The sequence below is a fragment of the Myotis brandtii genome, unplaced genomic scaffold (genome assembly GCF_000412655.1).
Source record: "Myotis brandtii unplaced genomic scaffold, ASM41265v1 scaffold131, whole genome shotgun sequence".
NCBI classification, from domain to species: domain Eukaryota; kingdom Metazoa; phylum Chordata; class Mammalia; order Chiroptera; family Vespertilionidae; genus Myotis; species Myotis brandtii.
The window spans coordinates 3564228-3576796 of NW_005354632.1; the positions used below are offsets into that span (position 1 = coordinate 3564228).

The following is a 12569-nucleotide window of genomic DNA, read 5'->3' on the forward strand; positions in this document are numbered from 1 at the left end:
AGAAGGAGCTCAGTGTGGTGGGGGGGGTGGGGTCCCCAGGTGGGGGTGGTGGGGAGCTTGCTCCAACTTTGGTTGATTCTCACTGACTTCAGATACCTCCCCCCCTACCTGCCACCATGTTCCTTCAACCGCCAGAATTCCCACGGACTGTCCGCCAGGCTCTCTTGTGTCCTCGCTTCTGTTTGTTTTTGCCCATTTAGTGTGTTTCTCTGGGAGTCGACGACTTGTCAGCCTCACCTTTTCTCTCCTCCTCCTCCTCCTCCTCTTAACTTTCCACAGCCGGGGGCACCCGGGCTCACAACAGCAGACCTGGATCCAGGCAGTGCCAGCCCTGGGCTTGCCATCCCTGGCATCCTCTCCCCTCCCGCCTGCAAACCCCTCACTCTTCCCGCTGCGGAGGGAGGGAGCCTGGCAGCCTGGCAGGGGCCAGCTCTGGGGAGAGGAGCGCGGAGGGCAGGTGTCCTCAGCGATGGTCAGGCTCCCTGTCCGCCGCTCCAGGGCCTGCCCTCTCAGGTCCGGGCGCTCCTGGTACTTCCTCCTGAAGTCCTTGTGGGACAGTCAGAAGGGAAAGTTACCCATCGAATTCGGTGAGCGACAGAAGAGTCTCCATCCTGTCCCCTCCGACTAGTTTCACATGCTTCCCAAGACAGTTGGGGCTGACTGGCCCAGCCCACACACACAGTTCTGACCTTTCCCATGCGTTTGTCCAGCACCAGAGAGGAAGGTCAGGATCATCACAGATACTGTCTGAAGTCCAAGGCCCATGCTGAGAAAAGAATCTAGCAGAATCTTTTTTTTTTTTTTGCTTGGAATCTGGGACCATACCACCCACCTCAGGATCTGCCTAAATAGAGGGTTTGTGGGTGTTCCTGGCATGGGCTGGAATTTTAAAATCCTACCGATTTGCATTTTTTATGCACCCTAGGTGGGAGGTACTGAGGGGAGGAAGACAGAGCCTGTGGGTGCCAGGAGAATAGGAACGGCAAACAGGCATCTGCACCGAGCTGAGCTCCAGGTCCTGGTTTGCACCGTCTCCTGCCAAGGGCCGGAGCCCCTGGTCCCCAGGAAGAGGAAGGGGAGAGGCCGAAGTTCCCTGCTCCCCATTAGCTTTCATTTGGCCCTTTGTCTGAACAGCTTCAGCCTTTGACTCTCTTGGAGAGGAAGCCAAATGCCTGGCCTGGGGCCCAGAATGACACTCAGATGGGAGAGCTATGCACCCCCCCCCCCATGGGGCTCCAGCCCCGCCCCTGTGCCAGCCCGCCTGCCCGGGGAAAGGAGACAGAGGAGTGACAGGCAGAGCTGTTAGCGTCTCCTTCACCCCCGCCCTGGACACCTCAGCCCCGTGCTTAGGTGTCTGAGCCAAATCTCAGCGCCTCAGTTTCCCCAATGGGAGTGAAGGAGAAAGCAGAGCTGAGTTGGCCCTGGCTCAGCCCTCTGGCTCTTGTAAGGGTTATGAGGGTGAATTCAATGCAGCTTGGCTGGAATAGGAGGTGTTGGCTTATTGATCCCCCAGGTCTGCAGTAGGGTGGGAAAGGCATGAAGTTTGTCATGAGTTTGAGGGTGTGTGTGTGTGTGTGTGTGTGTGTTTGTTCCTCCCAGCCAGAACCATCCCTGCCACCCAGGAGGCCTGGCTTTGCAGTGCGTGCCCAGGAATGGCACTTGTGGAATATCCGTCAAGTTCGACATTTATTCCACGAAATTCCTTTCCAGCAGCATGGGTCCCGCAGACACTGTGGGTTAAACCTGCTGGAAAGGGGAACAGTCAGGGGCTGTGAAGCGGTCTCTGTCCGAGGCCTTCTCGCTCCCCTCCTGCCTCCCAGCCCTGTCCTGGCCCAGGAAAGCTGGACAAGAAGAGTCTGTTCCTGGAAACCAAAGCAGCAGAACTTCCCAGTTTCCTGAAGCAGAATATTTGCTCTGTAATGAGTGAGCTCGGGTGGGGGCGGGGGAGGCCGAGGGTTTGGGGATCCTGGCTCCATGTGGTTAATGTCTAGAGAACTGGCCCCTGGGCCCTGCCTGGACAGAACGGCGGGATCGGGTTTCAGGGATGAAATGTGGCAGCGAAGTAGCAGCAGCTGACACACTTCTTCATTAGGACACGGGGCTTGGGGGCTGCAACTACTCGGCAGGGAACACATCTCTCCCGGCTCCAGCCGCCAACGAGGGGCCCTTCCCGGAGCATAGGCCTTGGGACCAGCTGTTCCTTACACTCCGCTCCCCAAGGGCTTCTAACAAAGGGGTAGACACGGCACACGGAGGAAGCAGATGTAAAATGCTCACAGGGCGTTCCTTATGAGTTCAGATCAGTAGAGAGCAAACAAAGTGCACACAGGCTGAGCGATGGGGGCTCATGAGGTACAGCCAGGCTGGGAGGGCTTCCTGGAGGAGGAGGCGGTGGATGGAGGCCAGCTCTTGGAAGGCCCACCCCAGCTGAGGCCTGGGGAACCAGGAGAGGGACTTCTCTCAGGCTGGAGAAGGCCATCCTAGGACAACACGGTGTTGCTCGAAGGTAGGCCGCTAGTGGCCACAGTTCAGGAGGTTCTGGCATCTGGAGGAGGACCAGGCCTAAAGGCAAAGAAAGGAGGAGAAACGATGGTGACAGAGGAGATACGGCAGGATCAGCCTTCAGCTCTTGGTGCAAAAGAGCACATTTCCTGAGGCAGGTCAACGCTTTTGCAGAGGACCTCACACTGCAGCTCCCTTGATGTGTAGAGCCGGGGCAAGGAGGAGTTTGGATGAGCTCGGCCGGCGTGGCTCAGAGGTTGAGTGTGGACCTGTGAACCAGGAGGTCACGGTTTGATTCCTGGCCAGGGCACATGCCCGGGTTGTGGGCTCGATCCCCAGGGGGGTCGTGCAGGAGGCAGCCCATCAATGATTCTCTCTCATCATTTCTGTTTCTCTCTCCCTCTCCTTTCCTCTCTGAAATCAATAAAAATATTTTTTTAAAAAGAAACGGAGGCAGAGGATGGGCTAGAAGGCTATTAGAAGAGTCCGTGCAGGAATGTGAAAGCCTGAACTAGGAAGGAGAAAAGGAAGGGAACTTTTTGAGGTCCCTTGGATGCCCGAGGAACTTGATTGACCGACTGCCGGGGACAGGAGCCGAAGCTGTCGGGGAGAAGGGCTGGGTGAGGCGGAGAGGCCAGCGAAGGGGCGAGATTGGGCTCCTCTGTCTGTCTGCTTCTTGCCGGAGCACACGGCCCCCGGGAGATGGTCCGGATGGGAGAGCGGGCTCATCCATCTCAGACTTCCTCCTTTCTTTCCCGTCCTTCCTCTCTGGTTCTTGGCAAAGTTTCTACTCTACCTTCCTGTTGAGCCCTCCAGCCAAGGGCAGGGGCTGTGAAGGTCCCCATTCACTGGGCTGGAGAATGGGCTGCTTGGCAAAAGCGGGGCTTTTCCCATTTCCGGCCCTGAACCTCCTTGTAGCTTCCAGAGGGGCTGAAAGGCACTGTGTGGGGAGCCTGGGAGTGAGGGGAACGGGGCGGGGGGGAGACAGGCAGGGCACACTGCCAGGCCCATGGCTGAGCTGGGAGAGAGCGTGAGACGGCTGCTGGAGGCACAGCTGTGGGACCGGTCAGGGGCTAGGAGAGGGCGGGAGGGTTGCCGAGGATGCTGGTGTCCCCCTTTCCCACCGCCACTCCTCCCACACCACGGCGGGCCCAGCGAGTGCCCGGCAAGGGTGCTGGCCATGGACAGCTGACCCCACACGCCCCACCTCGAGGGCTGGGGCCCGGAGGTCCAGGATGCTGGGGTCTGGCTTCCCAGCAGCAGCGTCCCCTCCCGCCCAGGGCAGCCAGTCCCTTCCTCCTCTGATGAGTTGGTGGAGAGGCGCCTTCCCTGGCTCTTGGAGTCCCTCCCAGACTTCATGTTCTTCTCTCTGTACGATGGGTCTTTGCACGGCCACTGGCCAGCCTGGTTTCTTTTCACAACAATCCCATGAGGCTGAGAAGTCAGGGGTGAGGATGACATGGGGAGCCCTTGAGTAGGGGCCAGGCTGGGGGGCTCGGGTCCGGTCCGGTCCTCCCACGAATACCCAGGAACCTCAGGCAGTAGATCAGCGTCTCTACTGGAAGCACTCAAGGTGACGTAGGTGATGCTCAGATGAAAAACCAGTTTTAGAGCAGCCATCTGCTCCCGGCAGGTGACATGCATTTCATCTAGGTTCCTATATAAAAGCACTTCCACAAGCCGTAGATATAGGTAAGGTATTAAATACTAGTAAGAGCCTAGGCCATATGCAGATATGGTGAGAATTGTGAGGGGAGTCTTGGGAAGAATGATCTGGAAACACTGAGGGAGAAACTGAACCTCCGAGTGGGGAGGACTCCTGCCACCCCTGCCAGCCTCCCGGGTCACCACGGGTCGGATCTGGCCGTGGAGAGGGGAGGGTGAGGGCCCCTGCCCACGTGGGAAGGGTTATCATTTTACAGATTCAGAAGCCGAAGCACACAGGGTGGTGCATCTGCCCAGAGTCATGTGGCCGAGCGTCAGCCTGACCCAGGCCAGGCCTCAGACCACAGCCAGTGGCTCTGCACAGACCCCAGGAGCGTGCCTGGGCGTCCAGCTCTAATGTGGGAGGGAGCCCAGGCTGGTTTCAGCCACAGCGAGAGAGACTAAAGTTGGACATGAAGACAAATTTCAGAAGGAAACACGTGGAGGCGCAGGAGGGGCGGGTGGACGGTGGACGGTGGGATGGATGCTAGGAGCGTGGGGGGACCCCGTATGCCTTTCTCAGGAAGGATTCCCACACCGTCGCTGGGACAGGAGAATGTTCGCTCCATTCCCACCCAGACCAAGTGGGGTGTGATTTGGTCCCCGACCCGAGGGAGGGCCTGAGGCCCTGGGAGGCCGGAGTTCCTCTCCACACCCTCCCGCCTGGAGGCTGGGATTCCGTGCTGATGATTCCCAGCTGGGGGTCTTCTCTGACGGGGCCCTTTCTTCCCTCCCACCCCACACTGCTCTCTTCTCCCTCTTCTAGTCCTGGGGCCAGAGAAACCCCGGGATCGAGAAGGTCCCACGCTCTGGACCAGACAGCAGCTTGCCCCTGGCTCTCTCTCCGGGGGTGACATCATCCCCTCGGGGTGGGAAAGGCAGCTGCCTCTCAGTCAAGACCCAGCCGCTGCTCCTGCCTCCGTTTCCCACGCTCGGCTTCCTCCTTCCGTTCTCCCCTTCAATGTCAGCGCTCCTGGCTGGCTGACGAGCCTGCCTGACCATGGGCAGGCGGACGCCAAGGCTCCCCCCCTTCCCCTCCCCGTCCCGTGTGGGGCGCTGGTAGGACAGGACTAGAGATGTTTCTCCTGGATCAGACCAGGTGGATGAATGGAACCCAGTCATTACTGTGCATTCAGGTCCACTGAGGAAGAATGTTCTGGAAGTTCTCAGGAAGCCTTACGTTAAGATGACAGCCCCAGTTCACCTCCAGACCACTTACAATCACGCGCTGCCTCACCTGATCCCTCCAAAGCTGTACCCACGAGGCAAGAAGTCTTATTCCCATTTTAAAGAAGGGAGAAATCGAAAAACAGGATTTCGATAACCCGCCCAGACCACACAGCTGGTACCTGGTGGAGGTGGGATTTGAGTCCTGTTCCATTTGTCTCCAGAGCCCAAGAGCTCAAGCCAATACAGAGTGCCCTTTTCCACAGGGCTGTCCTGTCGACTCCTGTGGATGTAAATGCGGCCTCTGTTTTACGGACAGCCCCGAATTCACACATACCCACACATTCATTCTCCCTGGAAAACCGCACAGAATGCCAGCATTATTTCTCAAGGACTTTTCCATACTGGGAGAGATTGAATGGGGTCATTGCATTCCTCCCCTGCCTCCGACCTGGACTGTGTTCAGCCTCGCAGGAGGCTGCAAGCTCAGGCTCCTGGTCTCTTGGGGAAATGAAACCCTGAGATCTGTCCCGACTCTCTCTCCCTGTGCAGTGAGGTGCTGTCCGCGGGCAGCAAGCAGTCTGTGGGGATGATTTGGGGTGTTCAGTGGTACTCAGTTGTTTTTTGTTGTTGTGTGTGTTTTTTTTAGTCACCCAAGGAGTGAGGATACTTTTCCCATTGATTTTGAGAGAAACATCGATGTGAGACACATCGATTAGTTGCCTCCCACAAGTGCCCCAACTGGGGGCGGAGATGGAACCTGCAACCCAGGTACATGCCCTGGACAGGAAATCGAACCCCAGACCCTCTAGTGCGGAGGCTGATGCTCTAACCCCCGAGCCACGCTGGCTGGGCAGTGTGGTATGATGGAGCAAGTGCAGGGTGCTAGTGGGGTTCTGGGCAGACATAACAAGACCCAGTCCCTCCCTCCATCAGTAGATGCACAATAAACGTTGCCCGAGTGACAGAGGAGCGGGGGGGGGGGGGGGGGGGGGCAGGAGCAGCGGGGCCACAGGGAAGGGCATTGACTAATAAGTGTCTCAGAAGAGGACTGACAGGCGCTCTGGCGGCCGGAAGGCCTTGGAGGCGGCTTCTGCATTTCAGATGGGAAGGGGACGTGAGACATCTGGGGACAGGAACGGGCGTTCAGTGGGAAGGGCGAAACGACCCCAAGGCTCTAGGTCGGGGTGAGGGGAGAGTGGCATGGGGGGCGGAAGGGGGCAGGAATCCGGAGTCAGAGGAGCAGTTGGCTGGGAAGGGACCAGGGAGACTGAGGATGAGGGCTTTGCTCTGGGTCTCCCCCGCTGAGGAAGGGGCCGGGGAGGTGGTAGCCAAAGAGGTCAGAGCGAGGGGCCCAGGAAGCCAGCCGCCCCCGAGGCCACTCGGATGGCACGGGCTGGCCCGGGCGGTTGGCTGTCAGGGCCCGGCCATGTGGGGGAGGTGCTGAGTGTGGCGATGCCCCGCTCAGCAAAGACCTCTTTCTTTGCCCCCAGAACAGTCAGCCCTGCACTGCCCTTAGTGGGGCTGGCTCGGGAGATCCTGCCCCTGGGCCTCCACACCCGCCAGGGCCAGGTTGGCAGGGGTGGGGTTGGCCCTGCAGCCTGAGAGGGTCAGCTGCCCGTGCAGCCCTGCAGAGCCTCTGTGCTGTCCTCCCACGTCTCCCGCCCCCACCCCCCACCCCGTGGGCTGAGCTGTGTGCATGAGGACCAGGCTGGGAGGTAAGATGATCCCCACGGGTCTCTGGGGGGCTTAAGAAGCAGATGGCCCCGCACAGGAGGGCTGCTGCTGGTAACCTGAGCAGAGCTGGCGGGACCGGGCAGCTTGGGCCCAGGGACGGAACCTCATGAATGTTATCAGACCAAGCATCCCTCGCCCAGCCTCCAAACTCGGCCCTCGCCCAAGTCAGTCCCTCAGCCCCTTCCAGCTGGCACCTGGGACTCGGGCCTTAGACACCCACAAAGGGGCTGGGGAACTGGCCCCCCGTGTCCCCACTCTTGGCCCAGTGAGCCAAGAAGGCAGGAAGGGCACAAGAGCCGAGCGCCAGAGCAGCTGGGAGAGGACAGGTGTTCAGAAGGACCGGGAAGAGCCGGGCGAGGGCTTCCGCAAACAGGAGCTTCCTGGCCTCCTGACCTCCACCCTGGCAGCCAGATGTTCCGTGCACAGCAGTGAACGGAAACCCCAGCCGACCACTTCTCACAGGGAGTGAGCTCCCCTTCCCCCATGGGGCACGGGGCACAGGGCACGGGCAGCCTTCGAGCCCAGCGCCACCGCTGCCGTCTTGAGAGTGCTGGGTGGTGAGGACTAGGGCGTGTGGACAGAGCTGTGCTGTGTCTGAGTCCAGCCCTGTGTGCTGTGACCTCAGGCGGTTACTTCACCCACCGTGGATAACTCATTTGTTCAGCTGAGAACAATGATATGTAGAGATGAAGGGCGATGATGCTTGGAGCGTCCTCAGCACCATTCCTGTGGCATAGTTCATACTCACAAAGGGTCATTGTCCTTGTTGTCATCTGGGGGCTCAGAGGCAGGGGCACAGACACAGGAAGGACCACAGCTGTGCGCCCCCACCCTGATCTCAGCTCACCTCTTACTATGTAATCTTGAGCAAGTTACTTACGTGCCTCAGTTTCCTCATCGGTAGGATGGGAACAACACTAGTCACTCCCTCACAGAGTAGTCGGGAGCTTAAATGTAGGTTCATTTGTACGCAGGCATCTATGCATACACCCACGGGGTGGAGAGCAGCGCCCGCCACACGAGTTGCTGGAATGTTATCCTTTATGCAGCCACCCTGGGGTTAAAGGTCCTCCTCCCCAGCTCTGGCCTGCTCTGGGCTAGTTTGTACAGACGGGGTCACTGGCGGCTGGAATGACACTTAAGGTGTGTGTTGGGGGAGGGGTCCAGGTTCAGGGCCAGTGAGGGGCAGCTCTCCCCCCAAGCCCCCCCACAGCTTACTGGTTGGCTCTCTCTGTCTCCGCAGATGTCCATGAAGGAGGTGGGCGACGGCCTGCAGGATCAGATGAACTGCATGATGGGGGCGCTGCAGGAACTGAAGCTTCTCCAGGTGCAGACAGCCCTGGAACAGCTGGACATCTCTGGGGGCACTCCTGCCCCAGGCCGCCCTGCAAGCCCCCGGACACAGCTGGAGCCCCCTCAGTGGGAGGGTGGCAGAGGTCCCGCCAGGCCTGCTGGCCCCTCCCCCTCCAGCCAAGCTTCTCATGGGAGCAACGCCAGGTGCCCGTCCCACAGGAGTGTGTGGGGTGGGGAGCCAGCACTCGGACCCAGGACCCAGCCGCCAGAGCTCCAAGGCTGTGCCGAGCAGAGGCCGGAGCTGGTGGAGCCGGATGACTGGACCTCCACCTTGATGTCCCGGGGCCGGAATCGCCAGCCTCTGGTGATGGGGGACAACGTGTTTGCGGACCTGGTGGGCAACTGGCTGGACTTGCCAGAACTGGAGAAGGGCGGGGAGAAGGGGGAGCCTAGGGAGGCGGGGGAGCCCCAGGGAGAGAGGGGCCAGCCCCGGGAGCTGGGCCGCAGGTTCGCCCTGACCGCCAACATCTTCCGGAAATTCCTGCGGAGCGTACGGCCTGACCGAGACCGGCTGCTGAAGGAGAAGCCAGGCTGGGTGACCCCTTCGGCCTCAGAGCCCCGAGCCGGACGCTCGCAGAGAGTCAAGAAGCGGGGCCATCCCAAGGGTCCGGGGCACCTGCCCTTCCCGGGCGCGGGGGAGCCCAGGCGAGTGGAGGGCACATCCACCGGCTGCCCCAAGGCCCTGGAAGCCGCGCCCTCCGGCTTTGATATTAACACTGCTGTTTGGGTCTGAATCCGGATGCAGAAATCGGACTGAACCCTGAACCCTGCGGGGCCCTGGGGAGGAGGCAGTGGCTGGCCTGGCTCTCAAAAGCCCAACTCCAGGTTCCTTTTCCCCAGAAAGGAGAGGAGGCCAGGCGGCCTGTGGTGGGAGAGGCAGTGATGGCTGGCTGGTAGGGGAGGCGGGGGTGTGTGTGTGTGTTGCTCATTCTGGGCTGGAGGGGGGTGAAGGGGGAAAACAGAAAATCCTTCTGACCTTCCTCACTGCCCCCAAAGACCCCAGTTGAACATTCTACAGGGACTAGGGCACCAGGGCCTCAGGTTCCTCAGAGAAGCCCCAATAAAGACTTCATCTCTCATGTCCCCATAACTGTTTGCTTCCCTGGCAAACCACTGCTCCTGGCACAGGTATTAACCCTGAGCCTCCTGGGAGTGGGGGCAGCAGAGACAAACCCCCACCCCTCCTGCGCCTGCTGCCTTGAGATGTCAGCTGGCACCGGATCCAAAACGGCTGGGTAGGCACTGCAGGCATAAGGAACACTGGGGGAAGCCCTGTCTTTCCAAATCACAAGAAAGGGAATACTTGCAGCACCTAGAGGCACTGGGAAGCCTTTTCACACCCATTATCCCCTGTGCAAGTGAGCAAGTAGGCAGCTATCTCCCCCACCGCCCACAGGAGGCGCTACCTGTCCTAGGACACACCGGCGGGGCCCAGACCAGGGCTGATGGAGAGCAGCTGGGCCCTGGAGTCACACCGCTCCCCCCAACACCCTGTCTCAAGCCCTGCACCCCCACCAGGGCGTGTACACTCTCCAGCGAGGCCATGTGAGCCCAGATGGTACAAACACTCCCAAATCCCTAGCTCCATCTCTGGCCTCTTCCCACCTGACCCAGAACCACCTTGCGGGGAAGGGAGGGCCCTGGGCAGCAGCTCAGCTTCTGCAGCCGTGGTGGTGGCACGTGGCCCAAGAGCAATGCCACCCCAGCCACCCCTTGGAAGCCACAGCCCGCCTACTCTGGCCCGGGAAAGCCTGCTGGCTGGGAACGGACAATGCAGGTCCCTGTTAGGGCCCAGCCAGCCTGGGAGGGCACACTCTCCCTCCCCCTCGCCCCTCCCGCTCATCTGCCTGATGGGAGGTGACAGCTGCAATTAGAGGCAAGAGGCCTTCCTGCCCTCAGAGCATTAATAGCAAATTGGAGAAGAAAAACAAGGAAGGCTCTTGGCGCATCACATCCCATCCCAGGCCCCCAGGGAGGAGATGGGGGAGGCTTACAGTGAGCAGCTCCATAGGGCTGGTTAGGGTCACTCCCAGATTCCCACACAATCAGATGGTAGGTGTGTAGTTCTGGATGGCGGAAGCTACAAGAGGAAAGGCCCAGATTGGTGGTTTTTTTTGTTTGTTTTTGAGAGCCCCTATTTGCAGGCAGCACGCACAACTTTCAAACTTGGGAATGCCTCTAAAAGGTACTGTCATCCTCTGAGCAAATGGAAGAAGCAGGACTGGAAGCAGAGGGTCGTCTGGCTCTGAGACCAACTCTTCCGCTCTCTCCGGCGTTGGCCAACGCAGCTCGCCCTGCCTGGAGGAGCTGCCCTGTCGGCCTGAGGAAGAGACCTGCCTGGTTCAGCTGTCCCCACCCCAGCCCCCTGCTCCTGGGTCTCCCCCAGGACTCGGGTGTTTCGGCCCAGAGGGAAGGCCCACAGACTGGACTGCCTTCGGTGGTGTGTGTGAGTCCAAAGATTCCACTTACTGGTTCCCTGAATCCTGAGAGGAGAAGCCATCCAGCAAATGACTCAAGAAGGCACCAGATCCGAGTCAGGAGCAACTACAGGAAACCGAGTCCCCTCTCTGCCATTCACAGGTGACTCCTCTGTTCTGTGGACCAGTCACAGCGATTCAGACCAATCAAACCGTGTGAGCGCCTCCCACTGCCAGGCACTGCGACAGAAACGAAGAACAGAGCAATGGAAAGGACCCAGTTCCTGATCAGAGGGGAGAAACAACACGAACCCACCGGTGAGCCAGGATTCAAGGGAAAGAACACCCCTTTTAACTTGGGGGGGAGGAGGGGAACAAACCAACCAGGAGTGCCGTCCGCTGCGACATCACAGGTGTCGCACCAGCATCTTCAGGTTATTTCCTCCCCACCACACCCTGGAAGCGGCTGCTGTGACTCGTTTCACAGGGAGAGGCTCGGAGATGGGAACTGGCCAGGGTCTCAGCGGCAGAGCTGAGACTGGAACAGGTCCAGCCCTGTGCTCCTCACACTTCCCACAAGCTGCCACCTCTGCCCCAAAGCCAAGCCAAAACCTGTCCTCTCAGGATCCAGGCCTGGAGGTAAACAGAACGCTGACTTGGGTGGGGAAATCTGCCCAGGTCTTGACAGGGCTGGTGTGATGCCTCCTTGCTATGTTAGGCTTTGCTAATGAAAGCTTATGGCCCATTCGTTCACCCCCCATCTTCCCTTCTCCCTCCCCTTGTGGGCTCCTGCAGGGACTGCGACCAGGATGGAGACTATGTTAAGGAGGCTGAGGGAGGAAGGCACTGGGAATGCCTGGGGCCTAAGTGATGAGGACGTGCGGGCTGGCTGGGCTGGCTGGGGAGCTGTGGGTAGTGGGGGGAAGTAGTGGAAGCACAGAGTGAGAAACTGACAGCTTAATTCTGCCCCTGGGGCTCATTTTATGGTTAATCAGGACATGCAAATAGGCTGGAAGCTCATTTCATATTCTCCCTGGCCTGGGCCCTGCCTCACACCTGGCCTGCTTCCCTGGCAGGTACTGAGCCCCCCCCCCTCCCCCCCAGCCGATTGGCTCAGGCATCTGCTCAGGGTCCCACTTGCTTCTTTGTGGTCCTGTGGCCAGTCTGTGCCTATCCTGTCCCCTGACCATAAGCAAGAGCTGGAAAAGGAAGGGCCTGCCCCCTCCTGCCCTTCTCTTTCCAACCCTTCACACCTGCCCTCAAGCACTTCCCCTGCACCCACCCCTCAGGTTGAGATCTGAACCCCAACTTGCCCTGAGGAAGAGACCTACCTGGTTCAGCTGTCTCCACCCCAGCCCCCTGCTCCCCAGAGCCCTGTCCGGGGGCTCTGTCTCCCCAAGTGACATTTCCTATAGGGCCCCATAAAAGCCAGAGCACAGCCTGTCCCTCTGGGGAGCAGGGGCCTGTGTCCCCAGGTGACTTCCCACCGGGGCACTTAAGGCCGTTCTGCTGGTGCCAGGGCATGAGTGCTGGGCCTGGAGGCGGACACACAGGACATGAGGCCCCTTCGTCACTGCAGAGCCTGAGCATGTTGCTGGGCCTCTGGGAGCCTCTTCCTTTCACTGGAGGAGCAGGGACCATGCAGGGCTGCGTGAGACTGAAAGGACAAAACGTACCTAAGGGTCAAGC

The 12569-nt window shown here is 59.6% G+C and overlaps 1 protein-coding gene across 2 annotated transcripts in view; it reads left to right on the forward strand.

The window, feature by feature from the left end:
* The window catches only part of FAM212B (family with sequence similarity 212, member B), a 23978-nt gene extending 12351 nt beyond the window's left edge, over positions 1–11627 (forward strand). The window contains exons 1-2 of one of the 2 annotated variants that reach the window (XM_014534602.1): positions 6442–7575; positions 8354–11627. In XM_014534602.1, the coding sequence (XP_014390088.1) occupies positions 8354–9196 (843 nt within the window). In that variant the 5' untranslated portion in view covers positions 6442–7575 and the 3' untranslated portion in view covers positions 9197–11627. Of the gene's footprint in view, positions 1–6441; positions 7576–8353 lie in introns of those variants that run through there. The other variant, XM_014534601.1, reaches the window with a different exon arrangement.
* Positions 11628–12569: the final 942 nt, after the last annotated feature.